The sequence below is a fragment of the Narcine bancroftii genome, chromosome 2 (assembly GCF_036971445.1).
Source record: "Narcine bancroftii isolate sNarBan1 chromosome 2, sNarBan1.hap1, whole genome shotgun sequence".
In the NCBI taxonomy this organism is placed as follows: Eukaryota; Metazoa; Chordata; class Chondrichthyes; order Torpediniformes; family Narcinidae; genus Narcine; species Narcine bancroftii.
The window spans coordinates 193265192-193287763 of record NC_091470.1 but is presented as its reverse complement, the minus strand read 5'-3'; the positions used below and the strand labels follow the sequence as shown (position 1 = coordinate 193287763).

Genomic DNA, 22572 nt, shown 5'->3' with positions numbered 1-22572 from the left:
TCAACCAAAGAACTTTTCTGAACTTACACACACATTATATACACGTGTGCTTAGAATTACAGGGAGTTAAGTTAGGTTAAGTAAGTTAATAGTGATAAGTTAAAGTGTGATTCTGTTTTCATGTTTAAAGATAATTAAAAGCAACTTTTGTTTAAGTAACCATTTGTCTTGGTGAATATCTATTTCTGCTGGGTTTTGGGGTCCTCTGGGCTCGTAACAGTTTGCACGATCTCCCTGTGTCTGCATGGGTTTTTCCCTGGGGCTCTGGTTTCCTCCCACCCTTCAAATCGTACCGGGAGGTTGTAGGTTAATTGGGAGCAGGGGCTCGTGGGCCAGAAGGGCCTGTTATTGAATGTCTAAATACATTTCTTTATTTGTTTGCTTGTGCACTATGGTGATATGGCTGTATGTACTGGCTGGCCCGACCTCCAGGGGGCTCCCTACCTTAGCTCCTCCCATGTGACCCCTGGCCATAAAGGTTGAGTCCCCTCTCCTTCCTGCTCAACTTCCTAGCCTAGACCCGGGCCAGCAGTCTCTTGCTTAATACAGCCTATCGTTCCCCTCAGTCTTCTGCCTGCATCATTACTGGGGCTACCGATAGTGCCCAACATGCACATTGTGTACAGTTTTATTTGCACTGCCAATAGGTGGTAATTCTGCCTCACCAGCAGGAAGTAGAGTCTGAGTTGTATGTGATGCCATGTATGCACTTCAACAAAAAATCTGAACTTTCAATGTTCTTCCTAAAATCATGGCATCTGCAGACTTTTGTGCTTCACTCAATCAGATTCTTTTCTGCACACCTTGAACGAACACCAAAGATAGAATTCAGGAGTCTCGATAATGGTGGCAAATACTGTCCTAGAATCTGAGGGTGTTTGATCTCACCTACATGAACCTCCTTCCTGATGGGACGGGGTGGTGGGGGGGTGGGGGGAGAGAGTGTGTCTGGTGTGGGATGGTTCCTTTAATACATTGGCTGCTATTGGGAGGTACGGGAGAGGGAGGTGGGGTTGATGTAGGGGAGAGGGGGGAGGGTGTGTGTGATGGCCAGTAATGAGAAATTCTGCCTGGCCCTCAGGAAAGAGAATGTCCGGGTTGTACACCATGTGTGTACTGACATTATATCTAAACTTTGACCTCGACATGAGCTACATTCACAAACTTCGACCGTGGACTTGGTTAGTGCCGATCCTGTCCCACGCAGCGACGCCCCTGATATAATGCAATTTACAAAAGTGATAATTTGCTTTCAAACTGCTGGAGAGATTTGGCAGGTCATTCAGCATCTGTAGAAAGAAAAGGGTAACCAATATTTGGGGGGCTGCGCCCTTGGATAAGTGTGGGCAAAATGGAGGCAGGTAGCTGAATAAACAGGGGCAAGGGAGGAAGGGGCAGGGGAGGAGGGAGGAATGTGCAGGGGAGGAGAGGAGGGAGGAAGGAGCGGGGAGGAGGGAGGAATGGGCAGGGGAGGAGAGGAGGGAGGAAAGGTCAGTGAGAGGAGAGAAGGGAGGAAGCGGCAGGGGAGGAGAGGAGGAGGGTAGGGGGGAGGAGAGGAGGAGGGTAGGGGAGGAGGAGAGGAGGGAGGAGTGGGCAGGGGAGGAGGAGAGGAGGGGGCAGGGGAGGAGGTGAGGAGAGGAGGGAAGGGCAGGGAGAGGAGGAGGAAGGGGCAGGGGAGGAGGAGGAGAGGAAGGAGCAGGGGAGGAGGAAGACGCAGGGGGGAGATGGAGAGGAGGGAGGAAGGAGCAGGGGAGGAGAAGGGGCAGGGGGGAGGGGGGAGGAAGAGGAAGGGGAGGAGGAGAGGAGGAAGGGGCAGGGGAGGAGAGGATGGAGGAGAGGAGGAGAGAGGAGGGGGCAGGGGAGGAGAGGAGGGAAGGGCAGGGAGAGGAGGAGGAAGGGGCAGGGGAGGAGAAGGGGCAGGGGAGGAGGGAGGAAGAGGCAGGGGAGGAGGAGAGGAGGTTGGAAGGAGCAGGAAGGAGGAGAGGAGGGAGGGGGCAGGGGAGAAGGGAGAGGGATAGGAGGGGAGGAGGGAGGAAGGAGCAGGGGAGGAGGAGTTTGGAAGGGCAGGTGGAGGAGGAGAGGAGGGAGGAAGGGGCATGAGGAGGATCACAGGCCAACAGGTAAGAAGCCACAGGTGGATATGGGTGGGAGGGTGGAAGAGAAAGGTGCCGGGGCAGCTCTGAATGGAAAGGGAAGGGGGTGGGGAGCTGGAGGGAAGGGGAATGATGGAGAAAGAGAGATGGGAAAGGGTTTAATGGAAACTGGAGGTCAATATTCAGCCGAGTGACACATCCACAAAATTCCCTCAGCGTTCATCGTGTAGACGCAAGGACCCCTGGGTGGGATGTCTTGTGTGAGGGGTCATGGTCTCCAAACAAGTGTTTGGCCATTTGTAGATGCACAGGGTCATGCAGGAGAGATATGATGGAGGCAGGAGGATTGTTCCCACTGGGAGGTGAGGCTAGAACTGTGGAGCACAACCTCAAGATTCAGGGGTGTGGGTTTAGGACGGAGATGTGGAGGAACTGCTTCTCCCAGATGGGAGTGGATCTGTGGGATTCTCTGCCCAACGATGGGATCTGACCTCCTGTCCACTGCAGACATCAATGTGACAGCACCATCAAGGACCCCCAGCCCCATGGTCACAACCTCTTCTCATTGCTCCCTTTGGGCAAAAGGTACACGAGCCTGAAGACCAGGTTCAAGAACAGATTTCATCAAACAGTGATCAGGGAGTTGAACTCCCCCGTACCCTAACCATCAACTCTCACCAAAGATTTGTCTGCACAATTCAAATACCATCTTTTAGTCTCACTGTAACGTCAACTAGAATATTTAGACATCTTCTGATATCAGAAACAGAATTTATTGTCATGAACACATCAGTAAATTTGTGGTTTTGCAGCAGCATCAAAGTGTAAACAGAAAAGAAAGTGAGGTCATGTATGGGGTTCGTTGTCCGTTCAAGAATCTGATGGCGGAGGGGAAGAAGCTGTCCTTGCGCTGCTGGGTGCTCATCTTCAGTCTCCTAGACCTCCTTCCTAATGGTAGCAGAGTGAAGAGGGCATGGCCTGGATGGTGGAGTGGGGGGGGGGGGGGGTTGTCCTTGAGAATAGAGGCTGCTTTGTTTAAGACACCACCTCATGTAGACGTCGTCAATGGAGTGTGGTGCCTGTGATGTCACAGGGGCTGAGTTAACAACCCTCTGGAGTTTATTCTTGTCCTGAGAGTTGGGGCCTCTGTCCCAGGCAGTGATGCAACTGGCCAAAATGCTCTCCACGGTCCACCCGTAAACGTTAACGAGAGTCTTCAGTAACCAAATCTCCCCAAATACCTCACAGAGTACAGCCACTGAAGAGCCTTCATGATTGCATTGACGTGGATGTTCATTATATTTTGTTTCTCTATCTGCTAGTAGAACTCTCTTGTTCGTTAGTCTAAGTTACCTACCTGTTTGGCAGCAGCGAGACACAATGTCAGTACATCTGTGCCTTGTACTCGTGTATAGACCCCCATGGTCATCCCTGCCACACAGAGATGCTGTGAGTGTGGAAATCCTAAAACAAGTGTTTCTATATTTGGCCTTCAACACTTCACCTGTGAATCTGCAGCGGTCGTCTACTGCACCCGGTGCTTCACTTGTGGTCTCCTCTGTTGGAGAGACCGGGAGCAGTCTGGGAGCTCACTTTGCTGAGTGCCTCAGCTCTGTCAACCTCAATAGCGTGGCTCTCCCAGTGGCCACCCATTTCAATTCCCTGTCCTGTACCCTTGCTGACATGTCCATCCATGGTCTCATGCATGGCCAGACTGAGACCACCCGCAAATTAGAGGAACATCTCATCTTCCAACTGGGCTCCCTCCATCCAGATGGCATTAAAAACTTTTCCAGTGTTCGTTAAGCCCTCCACCCTCTACCTTCCTCATCTCCTTACCCCCAGGTCTCTCTCTCTTTCCTTTCATGGAGCCAAAATCAACTCTCACCTTTCCTCTTATCACAGCTGATTAACCCCCTTTTGTCTGTTGGTCTGGACTCCTCCCCTTCCTATTCTCTCCCCCTTTCCCTCCCCAGCCTTTAATTCAGGCACCTGCCTGCTTTTTGCTTCTACCTTGAAGGAGGGACGAAACGTCGGTGATGTATCTTAACCTCCTGTGGACGCTGCGAGACTGCTGAGTTTCCCAGCATTGTTTTCTTTCCACCAGATTTTACATTCCAGTGGCCAAAACCCTCCCACTCCCAGAATCTTTCCCTGGCTCTGAAGGAGCTGGAAAATAATCACCCTTCCCACCCCTCCATGGGATTGCCAGAGGTGTCTGCATTGAACATGAGCCCCTCTCACTCTCTTTCTGTTAGTCTCTCTCCCCTCCTTCATTCCACCCTCCCTCACTCATTCCCTCCTCCCCTCCCTCCCTCTTCCCTCTCTCCCCTCGCCATCTCCTCTCCCTCCCATTCTCTCTTGTTTCACCTCCCCTCTCTTCCCAAACCTTTCTGCCTTCCATCTCTCCCTCCTTCCCTTCCCCCTCTCTCCATCCTTCCTTTTCTTGCCCATCTCCATCTCCCCCTCTTCTTCCCTGCCTCCCTCCCTCTTCCTCCTTCCTTCTGCCTCCTTTTCTTCCTCCTTCACCCTCTACCTCCCACTTTCCCTCCCTCTCTCCCTTCCCCCATCTCCCCCACCTTCCCACTTCCTCTCCTCCTCCCTCCATCCTGTATTTTCAATGAGCCACCAACCCTTGGCCAAGGAAATGAGGAGACAGGAAGCATGAATGGTGAGAGGTGGAGGAAAGGGGGGTGGAGAGGGAGGGAGGGAGAGGGAGGGAGGAGGGAGAAGGAGGGAGGGAAGAGAAGAAAAAGGGTTGAGGAAGAGGAGGGATAGGGGATGAAGGATTGAGAGGGGAGAAGGGAGAGGAGAGGAAGGAGTGATGGGGAGGGGAGGAAGAAGGGAGGGGGAGGGGAGGAGGGTTGGAGGGGGGAGAGAGAGAGGGGAGGAGGGAGGGAGAGGGTATGGAGAGGTGGGAGGGTGGGAGAGGAGAGGAAGGAGAGAGGTGGGAGGGCGGGAGAGGGGAGGAAGGAGAGGTGGGAGGGAGAGGGGAGAGAGGTGGGAGGGTGGAAGAGGGGAGGAAGGAGAGAGAAGTGGGAGAGGGGATGAAGGAGAGAGAGTATGAAGGAGGGAGGGAAGGAGAGGGGAGAAAGAGGGGAGGGAGATGGGAGGAGAGGGAAAGGAGGGAGGGAGAGAGGGATAGGGAGCAGGGAGGGATGGGGAGCAGGGAGGGATGGGGAGCAGGGAGGGATGGGGAGCAGGGAGGGATGAGGGACAGAGATGAGGGAGGGAGTTGTGCATTGGCTCGGTGCCCAGGGAGGCGGGGGGAGCAGCGGGGCCGCCCACGGGTCCCACCGGAGCACAGGAAGCCGGAGGACGCGAGCGGCGGCGGCCGGAGGACCGAGGATCCGGGGGTCGGTGAGCGTGTCGGGAGGAGGGGGTTCGCGCGGGGAAGGGAGATCAGGGACCCGTCGTTGGATCCCGGGGATTGGGGGGGGGGGGGGTGAAGCACCCGGTCTCTGTGTCCCGGGGATCAGCGTCCTTGTCGGGGTGAGGATCCTGAATTAGTGAGGGTCCCGGCCGGTGATCCTGTGTTGTGAGGATCCCCGTTCCTGGGTCCCGAGGGGTGAGGGTCTCGGCGGGGGGTGGGGGTGATGATCCCGGTTCTTGGGTCTCTAGGGGTGAGAGTCCTGGCGGCATTGTGCGCTTCATCCCTGCGGCCTCGGGAAGGAACCGTCCTGAAGCCCCCGTTGGTGCCCGAATTTCTCATTTCCCCGCCCGTGATGGGTCGGGTTCCCTTTCCGGGCAGCGGGTGGGGAGACTGGGGTTGAATGGAGAGGGGTGGAGCGGAGGCATTTCTCCCCGCAGAGCACCACATAGCCGGGAAACCCCTCCCCCACCATTCCTCTGAATCTGGGCTTTGCACCCGTCCCCCAGCCCCTTTTTGGAAGCAGATGGGCGCCTAGCGCTGCCAGAACCTGCCTCTGTCCCGTGACGGGCTGAAGTGGCTGGGCTGGAGGGAGGGGGAGAAGATTGGAATGTGGCTGCCTGCGATATCTCAGCGTCCAGGAGACTCTGTTTCGGAGGCAGGTGTCCCAGACCCCGAATCTCAGCGAGGGTGCATTTGAACGGAGGACGGGGCGGGAGGAGGGCAAGGTGCAGGGGGAACTAGGTCGAACTGGGACTCGCTCAGGTTCTGCGTCCCTTTCAGACTGTCGAAGTTCAAAAAGGCCGTGAAACTTTCGGGGTTTTACCAGATTGGTTTTATTCTGCTGGAGTTAACAGCAAAGAAAGCTACAGAGTCAACGGGCTTCATCAAAGTGCGAGCAAAATGTGGGCAGGCGCCCGAACAAAATGATGGGGAGGAGTATGGACCCACAGGGTGGATAAGGGAGGGAGTGAGGGCTCGTCAGCAACAGAGGGGATGGCTCTGTGAGTGGAGAGGGAAGGGGGTGGGGAGGTGGAGGGAAGAGGACAGAGGGACGGGGAAGTGAGGGAGCGGCCGGCATAGCCCGGAAACACTGTCCATTTGGAGGGCGCCCAGGTGGAATATGAGGTGTCACTCCACCAATTTACGGGTGGTCTTGGCGGGACAGTACATGAGGCTGTGGGTAGATATCTTGGCGTGGGAGTGGAATGCAGAACTGAAATGGTTAGCTGCTAGGAGATCCCAGCCACTGATGCACATCCAGAACATTCCAGCACAGTGCAGCCCACAATGTGCTGACCCATGTAAACCAACAATCTAGCCCTTCCCTCCCTCAGACCCACAACCCCTGTTTTTCTTCCATCCAGGCACCTGTCTCTTAGATGCCACTAATGTTCTAGCCCCCCACCTCCACCCCTTGGCAAGGCATTCCAGGCCCCACAACTCTCTATGTAAAACTATTTACCCCTGATGTCTCCCCTAAACTTCCCTCCCTTCACTCTGTACAGATGTCCCCTGGTGTTTGCTATTCCCATCCTGGGAAACAGGAAGTTTCCAAGCCCTTTGATCCAAGCCCTTCATAATCTTGTCCACCTCTCCTCTCATCCTTCTTCGATCCAGACAGAAAAGTCCCAGCTCTGTTAACCCCACTTTATGTGACATATTCTCCAATCCAGGCAACATCCTGGTAAATCTCACCTCCACCCGATCCAGACCAATAATGGGAAATGATTACCAACCTCTGATCACTGGGTTATGGGCCAAAGGTCTTGGCAGATAATTGACATGATCAGGGCATTGAGGGATGGGGAATGAATGCTGGTGTGGGATTAGTGTCGGTGGGTCAGTATGGAGAGGAATGGGCCAAAGGGCCATATTCTGTCTTGAATAACTCCAGGACACCAAGACTTGTAAAGTACTCAGTCTGGATGGTGGGAGATTTGCATCCCATTGAAAGTTACGGATAAAATCCCGCAGATGCTGGAAGACTGAAACGAAACCAGTGGAGGCTGGGCTGGTCAGGCAGGGCCTATGTGAGAGGGTATGGAGGTCCATTTGGGAAACGTGGATGGGGGGGGGGGGAAATAGAGGGAAGGAGGCTTGTTTCTTCCGTCACGTATGAGGTTGCATCCATGGCTCCCCCCCACCTTGTATGGTTGGGGGAGGCTGGGTCCATGATGGGGGAGGGGACCTGAGTGATGTGGCGCACACTATTCCTGGCAATTCTGTGGACTCCTGCTCACTGCCTGCTCCTCTCTTCCAGGGGGTTTCCTGGACCCTCTGTCCGCAGAGGGTGGTGGACAGCATCCGATCACTGCCCATGTCTTCTCCAGGTAGGTGCTAACCTTGACATTGCCCTCCCACACTCTCCCTGCAGCTGCCACAGAGATTTCCCTGTGCTAGCACAGGCAGGTACGATGATCTCTGTGGGGCATGACCTCCTCAATACAACCTCCTCCTCAGTCAGAGTCTGGCATAAAGGCAGTGGCGGCCACTTTACATTCGTGTCTGGGGGTTGGAAGCAGAGCACCGTCCCATCACACACTCCCGGGGTAAGACATAGAGTGAAGCTTCCTCTGCACCATCCCATCACATAGTCCCGGGGTCAGGTTCAGAGTGAGGCTCCCTCCACACCATCCCATCACACAGTCCCGGGGTCAGGTTCAGAGTGAAGCTCCCTCCGCACTGTCCTATTGCACACTCATGGGGTCAGACACAGAGTGAAGCTCCCTCTGGACCATCCCATCACATAGTCCTGGGGTCAGGTTCAGAGTGAAGCTCCCTCCACACCATCCCATCACACAGTCCCGGGGTTAGGTTCAGAGTGAAGCTCCCTCCGCACTGTCCTATCGCACACTTGTGGGGTCAGACACAGAGTGAAGCTCGCTCTGCACCATCCCATCACACACTCCTGGGGTCAGACACAGAGTGAAGCTCCCTCCGCACCATCCCATCACACACTCCCAGCGTCAGACACAAAGTGAAGCTCCCTCCGCACCGTCCTATCACACACTCCCAGCGTCAGACACAGAGTGAAGTTCCCTCCGCACCATCCCATCACATACTCCCGGGGTCAGACACAGAGTGAAGTTCCTTCCCATTGCACACTCCTGGGGAGAGACACAGAGTGAATTTCCCTCCGCACCATCCCATCACACTCCCAGGGTCAGATACAGAGTGAAGCTCCTTCTGCACCTTCCCATTGCGCATTCCTGGGGAGAGACACAGAGCGAAACTCCCTCCGCGCCGTCTCATCACACACTCCCAGGGTCAGACATAGAGTGAAGCTTCCTCTACACAATCTGCATTTTCCTTTCCCCCTCCAGCTCTTTGATAGCAGAAGTTCAAATTTATTATCATCTGGACTGTACAGAACCAGCCAGATGAAACAGCATTTCTCCAGACACATGATTTAAAATAAATATACATAAATATTTTGGGATGATTTACTCGGTTACAGGACACTGTTCATCTAATTAACAGCCTATGGGAAAAGGCTGTTCCCCAGCCCAGCCATCCTGATCTTGATGCTCCTGTACCTCCTTCCTGTTCCTTCCTGTTGGTAGTGGGTCAAAGGACCTGGGTGTGGATGGAAAGGATCCTCAATAATTCTCTGAGCCCAATTTAAGCAACTGTCCCAGTGAATATCGTCAGTAGAGGAAAGGGAAACTCCGGTGATTGTCTTGTCCTTTTCAACGATCCTCTGCATTAATCTCCGGTTCGATGCTTTGCAGCTCCTGTCCCACACAGTGTTGCAGCCAGACAGGACCACCCATGCACCCATCTGGGCACTCCTGTTTCATCCCCCCCCCTCCAGTTTTTCAGTCGAGGGGTGAATTTGGGCAGCGTGGGCAGGAAGGGGCTTATTGCCATGATGTATGCAGCAGTCTTCAAGTGTCCAAATGCTCGGTGGGAATGCTCCAAGTCCAGACTTCTCTCCCACTGATGAAGGTCACCATCTCTTCCAAAGCCCCCCCTACCCCACAGAGAGTGAAAGTCCAGCTTTCCCCTCCCTGAGGGAGGGTCAGAGGGGGAGATAGGGGTGAAAGATTAGGATGGTTAAGATGGCCTCTGGGACGCTGGGGGATTGAGTTCAGGAGTTGGGAGGTCATGTCACAGCTCTACAAATCACTGGTGAGACCCACATGGAGAGTATTGTGTTCAGTTCTGGTTGCCTCATTACAGGAAGGATGGGGAAGCTGTGGAGATTCATCAGGATGTTGCCTGGATTGGAAAATAAGTCTCATGAGGCAAGGTTAGCAGAGCTGGGACTTCTCTTTGGACTGAAGGATGAAAGGAGACTTGATAAGAGGTCGATATGAGAGGCAGAGACAGGGTGGACAGTCAGCGCCTTTTTCCCAGGGCAGGCGTAGCCAGAGGACGTCTATACAAAGTGAAGGGAGGGGAGTTTAGGGGAGATATCAAGGGTAGGCTTTTTATACAGAGAGTTGTGGGGGCCTGGAATGACTTGCCAAGGTTGGTGGTGGAGGCTAAAACATCAGGGGCATTTAATTCTCTTAGACAGATGCATGGATGGAAGAAAATAGAGGGTGACGGGTAAGGAGCGTTTAATTTTTTATTAAGGAATATATGGGTCAGCACAACATCGAGGGCCTGTATTGTGCTATAGTGTTCTATGTTCAATATTATTGGCATTCGCGGATGGAAGGTCAATGATAGCTTGCAACTTTCAAGGGTGAAAGATCAGGGGCTTTCGAGATGAGAGGTCAGTATCTGGCCATGAGTGAGCAGGGGTGAAAGGTCAGGGGCTAGCCTCCCTATTGTCCGGTTGCCCTCCTGAGTACCTGATGTTTCTTTCCTCACAGGCTACCCGACGGGGCCCTCGGCCTATCCCGTGGCGCAGCCGGGCGTCTTCCCTTTGCCACAGTATGGCTACCCACAGCCCAGTTATGCGGCCCATGACCCCAGCCAGCAGGCACTGCCACTCGGCTTCCTTCCTTACCCATCTCCGGCTGCTGGCAGCACGCTGCAGCCCCCAAGTGGACCCTACTACAGTGGGCCGGTGGTACAGAGGCCCCCGGCAGGCACCCTCCATAGCCAGGACGAGGACCCTGGCATCGTCCATGCCCCCTTGATGGCAGGAGTCGACTGCCCGCCAGGATTGGAGTGCCTGGCACAGGTGAGAATCTGAGGTGGAGGGCCAGAAGCAGACATCTTAGCCCACGTGCAATGTGGGGGGGAAAACAAAAGGGCACCATCTTAATGGGACGGGGGGGTGTGAGGAGAGAGAGGTGTCATCATTGGGGGCAGTAAGGGGGGGAAGGGGGCTTCATGCGGCCCATGACCCCAGCCAGCAGGCACTGCCACTCGGCTAAGGGATATGAGAAACTCTTTGAACCATAGAACATTACAGCACAGAAACAGGCCCTTTGGCCCTTCTAGTCTGTGCTGAGCCATTTTTTTTGTCTAGTCCCACTGACATGAACCCAGTCCATATCCCTCCACACCTCTCCCATCCATGTACCTGTCCAAATTCTTAAATTGAGCCAGCATTCACCACCTCAGCTGGCAGCTCGTTCCACACTCCCACCACTCTCTGCGTGAAGAAGGTCCCCCCCCATGTTCCCTCTAAAATTTCCCCCTTTCACCCTTAACCCATGTCCTATGGTTTGTATCTCACCTACCCTCAGTGGAAAAAGCTGACCTACATTTACTCTACCTATCCCCTCATAATTTTAAATACCTCAATCAAATCTCTCCTCATTCTTCTACGGTCCAGGGAATAAAGTCCGAATCTGTTTAACCTTTCCCTGTAACTCAGTTTCTGAAGTCCAGCCAACATCCTGGTAAATCTTCTCTGCTCTCTTTCTATCTTATCGATAACTTTCCTGTAGTTCGGTGACCAAAACTGTACACAATGCTCAAATTTTGGCCTCAGCAATATCTTATACAACTTTACCATAACATCCCAACTCCTGAATGACGGGAGATTTGATCGAGGTATTTAAAATTATGAGGGGGACAGACAGAGTAAATGTAGGTCGGCTTTTTTCCCACTGAAGGTTGGTGAGATACAAACCATAGGACATGGGTTAAGGATGTAACGGGAAAAGGTTAGGGGGATCTTCTTCACACAGAGAGCGATAGGGGTGGGGAATGAGCTGAGGTGGTTAATGTGGGCTCAGTTTTAACATTAAAGAAGAATATTTGGACAGGTGCATGGATGGGAGGGGGTAGAGGGATATGGACTGGGTGCAGGTCAGTGGGTCTAGGCAAAAAAAATGGTTCGGCGCAATCTAGAAGGACTGAAGGGGCCTGTTTCTGTGCTTTAATGTTCTCTGGTTCCTGTACTCAATAATTTATAAAGTATGAGGGCAAGAAAGGGTTTGTGGGAACACAATAGAACAGGCATGCAGATCTAAGGGTCTGAACATTCTCCTGCCACGGTGAAGCTCACCCAGCCAAGTGTGTGTGTGTCTCTTTGTGGCAGATCGACCAAGTCCTCATCCATCAGAAGGTGGAGATCTTGGAAGGTGAGTCTGCTTCAAGCGTGTCTAACCCCACCTCGGGTTATTGCCGGCCCCTCTCTCAGCCCCCTTTGGGTTCAGTGAGTGCGGGGGTGGGGGGGTTTGTAGAGATGGATGTTTGCCACTCCAGAAACCCCTTTGGATTTACAGACCCTCTCCATTGCAGGGCCCGATTACAGGCCCTGACCCCAGCACTCTCCCCATTACAGGTTCTGACCTCAAAACTCTCCAGCGGTGGGGAGTAAGGGGGCCTGGGGGAAATTTGAGGGTTTCTTGATTAGTCCGGGGGTTAAAGATTATGGGGAGAAGATCGGGGTGAGAGGTGAGAGTGCTCGAGTCAGGCCCTATGTGGGGCAGCAGGGGAAAGTTGTACGAACTGGGACTGGGGCAGAGCGGAGGCGGGGGTCAGAGAGGTGGACTTGTGGAGAGAGTCGGACAAAAGGGGTGGTTAGAGAGAGGGGAGGGGAGTCAGAGCGAAAGGGGTTGGAGAGAGGGAGCTCAGAGATGGAGAGGGGTGGTTGATGGGGAAGGATCAGAGGGGTGAGGGACAGGGGTGGTCAGAGAGTGGGACGGATTGGAGAGTTAGAGAGGGGGATCAGAGAGAGGAGAAGCTTAGAAAGGGAAATGGAGATGGGGGCCGGAGAGGGTGGGTCAGAGGGGGATGGGGAGAAGGGATTTGGGGATGGGGGTCAGAGAGAGAGGACGGTTCAGAGCAGGGGGATAGAGGGGTCTTGGAGGAGGAAATTAGAGAGGGGAGGGGTTTTGGGAAGGAGTGTCAGAGTGAGGGGAAGTTTGGTGGAGAGGGGGGTTGGGGAGAGGGGATTTGGAGTTAGAGGACGGTTCAGAGCGGTTGGGGGGGGTCAGAGAAAGGACAATTCAGAGCAGGGGTTCAGGGAAAGGGGTCGGAGGGGGGAATTGGAGAAGGGGAGGGATCAGAGAGAGGGGGTCAGGGTAGGAGTATCAGAGTGAGGGGAAGATCAGGGGAGGGCTCAGAGAGAGGATTTTGAAATGGGGTCACAGAGAGAGGACGGTTCAGAGTGGAGGGGTTAGAGAGAGGGAGGCTTGGAGAGGGTGTGTTGGAGAGTGGGGGCTCAGAAAGAGGTTGGGGGAGGTGGTTCAGAAGGAGGGGGGGAATTTAGCTAACTGTCTCGGCCCCTCCCTCAGCTCTCACGAGTTTCGAGACGAGGAACAAGTACTTGCTGAAGAACAGCATGGGCCAGTGCATCTATAGCGCCAAGGAGAGCAGTAACTGCTGTGCCCGCAACTGCTGTGGTTCCCTGCGCTGCTGCCATGTGAAACTGCGAGATCACTCGGACCGCGAGGTCATCCACCTGGTCCGGCCCCTCAGGTGCACCAGCTGCTGCTTTCCCTGCTGCCTGCAGGAGGTGAGTGTGGGGCATGGGGGGGGGGGGGGTGCTTCCTGGGGTAAAGGAGTCTTCCAGGGGGGGTGTGGGGGGGGGATTTCTTCAGGTGTGATGGGGATTCCTTCAGGTGTGATGGGGATTCCCAAGAGGAGGGTCTTTTCCCAGGAGGAGGGAGGGATTCCTGGAGGGCAGGTGGGGTTTTCAGGGGTTGAGGTTTCTGGGGAGGCTGTGAGGGGACGTGGGAGGGGAAGGGAGTTAGGGGGCTTCCCAGAGGGAGGGGGCCATCTGGGGAGAGGGGCACATTCCAGGGCAAAATGTCTTCCCTTGGATGGGGGAGGGGCTTTCCAGAGGTGGGGACACCCCAGGGTAAGACCGGCTATTCCCCCTCCCCATCACACTGCCCATCCTCAGGGAGGGGTCCATTCAGATCATGTCGGGACCAGGGTCTCAGTGACCAACATTGCAGTCACAGCGTTAAAGTCGACACAAGGTTCTCCTACTGTTTGGGCGCCAGCCAATGCTCACAGTGACTATTAAATCTCCCCTCTTCTACGGTCCAGGGAATAAAGTCAAAACCTGTTTAAACTTTCCCTGTAACTCAGTTTCTGAAGACCAGCCAACATCCTGGTAAATCTTCTCTGCACTCTTTCTATCTTATCGATAACTTTCCTGTAGTTCGGTGACCAAAACTACATAATGCTCAAATTTTGGCCTCACCAATGTCTTATACAACTTTACCATCACATCCCAACTCCTGTACTCAGTACTCTGATTTAATGTGCCAAAACCTCTCTGTACAACCCTGTCCACCTGTGATGCTACTTTCAGGGAATTATGTACCTGTATTCCCAGATCCCTCTGTTCTACCACACTCCTCAGTGCCCGACCATTTACCATGTACGTCCTTTCTTGGTTGGTCCTTCCAAAATCCTCACACTTGTCTGCATTAAATTCCATCTGCCATTTTCCAGATGGTCCAGATCCCTTTGCGAGCTTTGAAAACCTTTTTCGCCATCTATAACGTCTCCAATCTTGGTGTCATCAGCAAACTTGCTGATCCAATTTGCCATATTATCATCCAGATCATTGATGTAGACGACAAACAACAATGGTCCCAGCATCGATCCCTGAGGAAACCCCACTCGTCACAGGCCTCCAGTCTGAGAAGCATCATCCACCACCAGTCTCTGGCTTCTCCCGTCCACCTGCTGTCGAATTCAGTTCACTAATTTGTGCCTGAACCTTCCTGACTAACCGCCCATGTGGGACCCTGTCAAAGGGCTTACTAAAGTCCACATAGATAATTCACAGCCCTTCCTTCATCAACTTTCCTGGAAACTCACTCGGAAAACTCTACAAGATTGGTTAAACATGACCTACCACACACAAAGCCATGTTGACTATCCCTAATCAGTTTCTGGCTATCTAAATAATTGTACATCTGATCTGTTAGAACACCTTCCAATAATTGACCTACTACTGATGTAAGGCTCACTGGCCTAGAATTTGCAGGGTTACTTTTGGAGCCTTTTTCAAACAATGGAACAATGTGAGCTCCCCTCCAATTCTCTGGCCCTTCCCCCGTGGTTCAGCACATTTTAACTATTTCTCCCAGACCCCCTGCCATTTCTGCACTAGTATCTTGCAAGGTTTGAAGGAATATCGTGTCAGGCCCCAGAGATTTATCCACTCTATTTGCTTTAAGATAGCCAGCACTTCCTCCTCTTTAATCAGTACAGGCTCCATGCCCTCACTGCTGGTTTTCCTCCCTTCCCATGACTCTGTGCTCGTTTCCCGAGTGAATACTGATGAAAAAAAAACCATTGAAGATCCCATTTCTTCTGGATCTACACAAAGCCGACCAAATCATAAAACAAAGTATTGAGTCCAGGAGTTGGAATGTGATGGTAAAGTTGTACAAGACATTGGTGAGGCCAAATTTGGAGCATTGGTGCAGTTTTGTTCACCAAACTACAGAAAAGATAGAAAGAGCACAGAGAAGATTTATTAGGATGTTGCCCATACTTCAGGAACTAAGTTACAGGGAAAGGTTACACAGGTTTGGACCTCATTCCCTGGAGTGTAGAAGAACGAGGGGAGATTTGATTGAGGTATTTAAAATTATGAGGGGGACAGAGTAAATGTAGGTCGACTTTTCCCAATGAGGGTAGGTGAGATACAAATCAGAGGACATGGGTTAAGGGTGAAAGGGGAAAACTTTAGGGAGAACTTCTTCACACAGAGAGTGGTGGGGGGTGTGGTGGTGAATGTGTGCTCACTTTTAACATAGAAGAATTTGGACAAGTACATGGAGGATGGGAGGGGTGTGGAGGAATATGGACCGCATGCAGCTCAATGGGACTGAGCAGAAAAATGGTTCAGCACAGACTAGAAGGGCTGAAGACCTGTTTGCTGTGATATTCTCTGGTTCCAAAGAGGGGTAAAAGTAAAATTGAGTGTGATTTAAACACGATATAAAAACTGAAAATGGTGATTCCTGGGCCTGAGGCATTGGCTCCACCTTTCCCTGTAGTGGCTGACTCCCTTGTTGACTATGTCCACCATTTTCTGCCTTTATGTGTCTCCCCTTGGCTGCATTTGATGAAGTGCACTTCCCCCAGCTCCTTCATCCCTCTCCACTTTCTTCTCTCCTGCCCAAACAGGGTTGGCTGAAAGCAGAGTCACCACATTCCTTCCCAGATGCCGGTTGCTAGGTGCGGCCTAGCAAGTGACTCAGCCTTGATTTAAGGCCCTCCCTTTCAAGAGCATCTGGGTGCACTCTGAAGGGCGTGGGCTGGCTTAGTTTTGGGGAGGAGTCACGCAGAAGCATGTTTGTAACTGTAGAATGTCCTGACCTCAGCATTTGGAAACAATGGCCGTCTGGTTGTGAGTCAGGCCTGCCTTGGGCTGAACACTGTAGCTGCCTCACTGGGGGAGGGGGGAGCTTGTGTGAACGAGGAGAAAGCATTTCTGGCGACAGGGCAGGCAGCTGTATCTCAGCTCCAAGGGCCCTGGTTCGATCCCCACCTCTGGAGCTGCTGGTGCGGAGTTTGCAAGTAACCAGGTTGAGGGGGTGGGCAGTCATTGGGTTAACTTGCCCCAATCTCCCTCCAGTGTGTGATGTGGATGGAGAGGGTTGGTCACAAGGTGAAAACAAACCGGGATTAGTATGAATGAGGGGTTGTGGGCCTATATGTTCTCCATGGGCCAAAGGGCCTCCTCCACGGCACACCACTCGATCGGAGGTTAGGGGCAGGCATTCTGAAATGGGGATGGGACAATTGAAACCTTTTAGATCAGTTATTCTTACCCATTTCACCTGGAGACAAGACGAGGTGTTTGTTCACTGACCGTGGATCTCTGATATAACCACAGACCCGGCCTGGGGACTGTTCTTGGGCAGAAAACAAACAACAAACCAAGTTTCTGATCGTTTAACGTCGAGCCCATTGAAAGTTCATGTTTATTGCGGGAAGGACTTGTTTCGCGAGCAGTCTATCCAGTCAGCGCTAACACGTACACATCTGTACAAAGTTGAGCAAAAGTCCGTTATAGTGGGGCGTCTTGGAGTGAACGATTAGTCGGTGCTTGGCAAGGGCTGCTTGGGGTTCACTCAGGAGCCTGATGACTGCGGGGAAAGAACTGTGTTTAAGCCCCGTTGGTGCACGAGTTGAGTCCTCTCCCTGATGGGAGGAGGGGGAAGAGTGTGTGTCCGGCATGTGGCAGGGCCTTCAGTGTGTCGGCTGCCTTTCCTGGATAGCAGGAGGTGTGGATTGGGGTTTAGCGTGATGTTCCAACCTGCATTCACTGTCTTCTGCAGCTTCCGACCTTGGGTAGAGCAGCTCCCGTCCCATTGGAGGGACGTTGGTGCTCTCATGGCCACCTTTTGGGGGATTGTGTCCCGTTTTGGTCACCGTGCTGCAGGAAAGGGGTTGATGACCTGGAGAGGGGGCAGAGATTGACGAGGATTTGGCCAGGACTCGGGGGGGGGGGGTGAAGAGCTGAGCTACAGGGAGAGGGGGAGCAGGCTAGGGTGAGGGATGATCTCACAGACGTGGACAGAATTACGGGAGGAAGATAGGGTGAACGCAGAGGGTCTTTTACCCAGAGCAGGGGAATTGGTCACCAGAGGACACGGATTTCAGGTGGGGGGGGGAGATTTAATGGACCTGAGGGGTGATGTTTTTACAGAGGGTGGTTGGTGTGTGGAACGGGCTCCCGGAGGGGGTGGCTGAGGCCGGGACTATTGCAACATTTAAGATTGGATGGATCCAGGGATAGCATGGGTTTAGATGAGATCATGAACTATTTATTGTTACAGCGCCAGCGATCGGGGCTAGTGTTCGAATCCCACGCTGTCTGTAAGGAGTTTGCACGTTCTCCCTGTGTCTGCGTGGGTTTTCCCCGGGGTTCCAATTTCCTCACAGTGGGGGTGGGTAGGTGTGAATGAGGGTGACCAAGGGTGGGGGGGGGGTTGGGTGGCAAAGGGGTGGGTGGGGGCAAGTGCAAGTGGGTGGTGAAGGCATTGGTGTGGGGGTGGGTAGGGGCAGATGGGGGTATGGGCAGGTGGTGAGGGAGTCGGCGTGGGTGAGGGCGGGTTGGGAGGGAGTGGAGGTGGGTTGGGGCAGGTGGCAGATGGTCAGACTAGAGCCTGGATACCCATCCCCTCTGCTTCCCTTTCCCCCCCTCCCCACCGCACCCCTGGGCAGCTGGAAGTGCAGTCGCCCCCCGGGACCACCATTGCCTACGTGCGGCAGACCTGGCACCCGGTCCTGCCCAAATTCTCCATCCATGATGTGGAAGGGGTCACTGTCCTGAGGGTGGTCGGGCCCTGCTTCACCTACTCCTGCTGTGGGGATGTGGCCTTCCAGGTGAGAGGTGTGGGGAAGAGGGATTGGGAGATGAGGAGAGGGGATGGGGGTGAAGGTGGGGGATGGAGGGGAAGGGGTGGAGCTGGAGGGGAGGTTGGGGCTGGAGGGGAGGGAGGAGAGGGGTGGGGATGGAGGGGTGGGGGTGGGACAAGATGAGGGAAGGGAGAGGGGTGGGGATGGAGGGGTGGGGGTGGGGGTGGGACAAGATGAGGGAAGGGAGAGGGGTGGGGATGGAGGGGAAAGGTTGGGAATGGACGGGAAGGGGTGGTGGTGAGGATGGAGGGGAAGGGTGATTGTGGTAGGGATGGGGGAAGGAGTGTGGGGAGGCGTCCGGGAGAGGTGGGGTTGGTGGGAGGGGTATCGAGGGGAGGGCTCCGTCCCGATTTCCCTCACCACCCTCACCGTCTCCTCTCAACCGCGGTGAAGGTGAAGCCTCCGGATGAATCGAGAAACGTGGGCCGGATCAGTAAGCAGTGGAGTGGACTAGTGAGGGAGGCTGCGACTGACGCAGATAACTTTGGTGTGCAGTTCCCCAAGAATCTTGACGTGAAGATGAAGGCCGCGTTGCTGGGAGCCTGTTTCCTCATTGTACGTATGCGCGCACGGCGTCCGACTCACTGTCTCCCACAGGGGTGAGCGCTCCCTTTGGTGTCTTGTGTATTGATCGGAGATTGCGTTTTGTCCGCCACTGCAGACCTTTCACCCTGATGTGTACACCCCTCTACCCTGGCACAGTACACATTCCTGCACTACCTGTGTGAGCTAAACGCAGACTCTTCACCCCTGCGTGTCTCAACTAAAGACAGACCCTCCTCCATCACTGCAACAGCTAGTGTTTTTGAGGTACATGCAGGCCCCTCCATCTCTGTAACAGCTCACATTTCTGAGCTAAAGTCAGATCCCTCCATCCCTGTAACAGTTTGTGTTTCTGGGCCACGCACCTTGCGTGTCTGAGCTACGCGCAGACCCATAGACCCTGCCACAGCTCGCGTGTCTGCGATATACACAGATCCCTAGCCCCTGCAACAGCTTTTACCTGTTCTTGCCAGGGCTTGTTGAGCTACTGACTCAGTCCGCTCCCCCAGCAACCGTTCCCCCCGACATCCACTCCCCACGATGTCCGCTCCACTACACGGATCTTCAGCTTCTCTGACCTGCCGACTTCTACCAGTGATTTCATCCCGTGCGAGTGAATGTGCACCCTTCTCCACCGCTACTTATAACACGCTATTTCTCTTCCCCTGAACCCCTCCCCGTCCCTCTTCCCCTCCCCCATACTCCCGACCCCCTTCCTCTCCCTCTGCCCCTCTTCCCCCTACCTCTACCCCATCCCCCTCCCCGACCCCTCCTCTTCCTCACCCGCCACACCCCTCCTCTTCTCCACTCCCTCCCCACCCCCACTTCCCCACCCCTATCTCCCCCCACTGCCTCTCCATCTCCCCCTCCCTCTCTCCTCACTCCTACTTTCCCCACTCCCTCTCGCCCAATGCCTCGCCATCTCCCCCTCACTCCGACTCTCCCCACTCCTCCCCCTCCCTTTCCCCCACTCCCTCTCACCCAATGCCTCTGCCCTTATCTCCACTCCGTCTCCCCCAATCCCTCATTCCTTTCTTCCCAACCCACTCCTCTTCCCCACCACCCCTCTCTTCCGTCACTTCCCCCCACCCTCTCTCCCGCAGGATTTTGTCTACTTCGAGCGTGGACGAAATGACGACCAGCGCTGCGGGGTGTGGCAGTGACGGTCCCACCCAGGGAAACAACAAGGAGGGACTTTCCGACACGGACGAGATCCCTGAGGGAGGGGAGTGTGTTCTTGCTGACTGCCGGTGATCAGCACCGTTTATGCAGGCCCCAGGGATGATTGTGCCGTGACCTCTTTCGATTGTGGGGACTTGTGCTGGGGATCTCAGCTGTCATGGAACTCAGCAGAACACTTCCCTGTTTCAAACACCAAACCTCTGAAGGGGAGTATCCGACCCAAAGGGAGACCCTCTCCACGCGAGTCCCGTTGGGGTCAGGGTGGGGGAAGGGTGTTTCACTGGTAGGAGAGGCCTAAATAAGGGAGTGGAGCGTACAACTCCGAGGTGTGTCGGGACTTGGGGTGGGTGGGAGCAAGGTGTGAAGCTGCACAGACAGGATTATTTGGTGGGTTTAAAGAGGAGGTGTCCACGTGTGAAAGGTTTGGGGGTGGGGGACCAGGTGCAGAGGAGGAGTTGGGGATCACAATCGGGTTGGCAGATGGAGATGAATCAAGTGGCCCTATTTTGCTCTGTTCTTGTGTCCTCTGCTTGTGCGCTATCTGGGATCCTGTAATTGTGAGAATAAGTTTAAAGCCCTGAAAACATGTTATTAGTAAACTCTAACCTTTATTATATTTACCACACATTTTAAAAAATTTCAACATCCAGCACGGTAACAAGGCCCTTCCAGCCCATGAGCCCGTGCCACCAAATTAACCTACAACCCCCGGTGGGAGGAAATTGGAGCCCACGCAGACACGGGGAGAACGTGCAAGCTCCTTACAGACGGCCATGGACAGACACGCGAGTGTGGGAGGGTAACTCGGAGTTGAAATGGTTGGCGACTGGGAGGTCGGTCTGGCTCGGACAGAGAAGAGGTGTTGGGCAAAGCGATCTCCCAATTTGTGACCGGTCTCTCCGAGGTAGAGAAGGCCACAGAGGGAGTACGGGATGCAGTAAATCAGTCCTGTGGATGCACAGGTCATGTTGCTTCACATGAAAGGCCTGTTTGGGGATGTTACTTGGATTGGAACTGTCTTAAGAAGCAAGGTTAGCAGGAGGGAAAATGGACGAGAGGTGATTTAATAGAAGGTGTCTTAGAACATAAAACATTCCAGCACAATACAAGCCTTTCGGCCACGATTTTGTGCTGACCTATATAACAGTCTAACCCTTCCCTGTAAACCCTCTATTTTTCCCATCCATGGGTGTCTAAGAGTCTTAAATGACCCTAATGTTCCAGCCTCCACCCCCGCACCCCCCCAGCAAGGCATTCCAGGCCCCCACAACTCTCTGTAAAAAAAAATGTACCCCTGACATCTCCCCAAAACTTCCCTTCCTTTACTTTGTACACTGGTGTTTGCTATTCCTGCCCTGGGAAACGCACTGGCCATCTACCTGATTTATAATCCTGACAACCTCTATCAAGTCTCTCATCCTTCTTCATTCCAAAGAGAAAAATCCCAGCTCTGCTAACTTTGCCTCATAAGACTTATTTTCCAATCCAGGCTACATCCTGGTGAATCTCCTCTCCCCTTCTCCACATCCTTCCTGTAATGAGGTGACCAGAACTGAACACAATACTCCAAGTGGGGTCCCACCAGAGATTTATAGAACTCCAATGTTAACTCACAGCTCTTGAACTCAATTCCCCAACTAATGAAGCCGAGCTTCCCACTGGCCTTCTTAACTATCCTATCAACCTGTATGGCAACCTTTAGAGATGTACGGATTTGGACCCCATGGCCCCTCTGTTCTTCCACATTATTAAGAATCACAGACCTGACCTTCCAAAATGCAACATCTCATACTTTTCTCGATGAAACTCCATTTGCCAAGGTTGAGTGAACTTAGTCTTTTCCTCTTGGGGTGATGGAGGATGATTGAGGTGTTCAGGATGTGGAGAGGCACCTCTGTGGACGGTCAGAGGCTTCGTCACGAGGGCTGAAACGGCCAACACGAGGAGGTGCTTGGCAGCAAAGTATGGGGGGGGATGTTATTCACACAGAGGGGTGGGTACAGGGAATGTGCTGCTGGTAATGGTGGTGGAGGCAAGGACGATGGGGTCTTTTAAGAGACCGTTAGATAGGTTCGTGGAACTGAGAGAAATGACGGGTTGTTCAGTAGGGAAATTTTGAGGCTGTTGTCAGAGTAGGTTATTGGGTCAGGTCGCCAGCTGTCCCGTATATACAGGCCATGTCCTGCATTTAATGGTTTTGTCCTATGTCCTCTATTGACTTTATCAGGACGCCTTAACTGTGCTGTAATTTTTAAATAAATTGCAAAATTCAGCAGTTTAGAGCCGTACAATTTGGAATTTTATGTTGCACATGTATTTTCCTTCATAAAAACAAATATCAAATAACTCCATTGAAGAAAGTGACCCGAAGACGGCAATGTTATGAACTTGTTTGGAACTGCACATGTAACACGTTTCATTCATTTTTTTTTAAATTTAATTCAGATGACTTGTCACTTTTAGTTGAATGTTTTTTTTCCATGTAGTAATTTTATTTTACCTCAATGTACTTGTTTATATGGGAATTAGAAATCATTTACATTTGAACATGCTGTCTTGTATTTCTATTTGGCAAATCTGGTAACCCTATATTGGGTCAGCACAACACTGTGGGCCAAAAGGCCTGTT

General features: G+C 53.2%; 1 protein-coding gene and 1 long non-coding RNA gene across 5 annotated transcripts; one reads left to right on the top strand and one right to left on the bottom strand.

Annotated features, from left to right (window-relative positions):
• The first annotated feature begins 5381 nt into the window (after window positions 1–5381).
• LOC138754877 (phospholipid scramblase 1-like) lies at window positions 5382–22491 on the top strand. Of its 4 annotated transcripts, none has more exons than XM_069919820.1 (8): window positions 5382–5449; window positions 7727–7796; window positions 10290–10603; window positions 11915–11957; window positions 13116–13336; window positions 18037–18186; window positions 18613–18774; window positions 19866–22491. In XM_069919820.1, the coding sequence occupies exons 2-8, from the start codon at window positions 7784–7786 to the stop codon at window positions 19923–19925; spliced, it is 963 nt and encodes a 320-aa protein (XP_069775921.1). In that variant the 5' UTR covers window positions 5382–5449; window positions 7727–7783; the 3' UTR covers window positions 19926–22491. The 4 variants fall into 4 exon arrangements, with proteins under 4 accessions (XP_069775921.1, XP_069775919.1, XP_069775922.1 ...); XM_069919818.1 differs by having other exon boundaries at window positions 18025–18186; XM_069919819.1 differs by having other exon boundaries at window positions 5393–5453; window positions 18025–18186.
• On the bottom strand, window positions 8896–19435 carry LOC138754879 (uncharacterized). The gene is made up of 2 exons (XR_011351950.1): window positions 16626–19435; window positions 8896–9687 (listed from the first exon to the last, which is right to left on the bottom strand). It is a non-coding gene; the product is annotated as an uncharacterized lncRNA (long non-coding RNA).
• Window positions 22492–22572: the final 81 nt, after the last annotated feature.

Bases quoted from the DNA above. Each gene is read 5' to 3' on its own strand.
- LOC138754877 (XM_069919818.1), top strand. The intron at 11,958-13,115 runs GTGAGTCTGCTT...CCCCTCCCTCAG, and splicing joins GAAGGTGGAGATCTTGGAAG to CTCTCACGAGTTTCGAGACG. The intron at 13,337-18,024 runs GTGAGTGTGGGG...ACCCCTGGGCAG, and splicing joins TTCCCTGCTGCCTGCAGGAG to CTGGAAGTGCAGTCGCCCCC.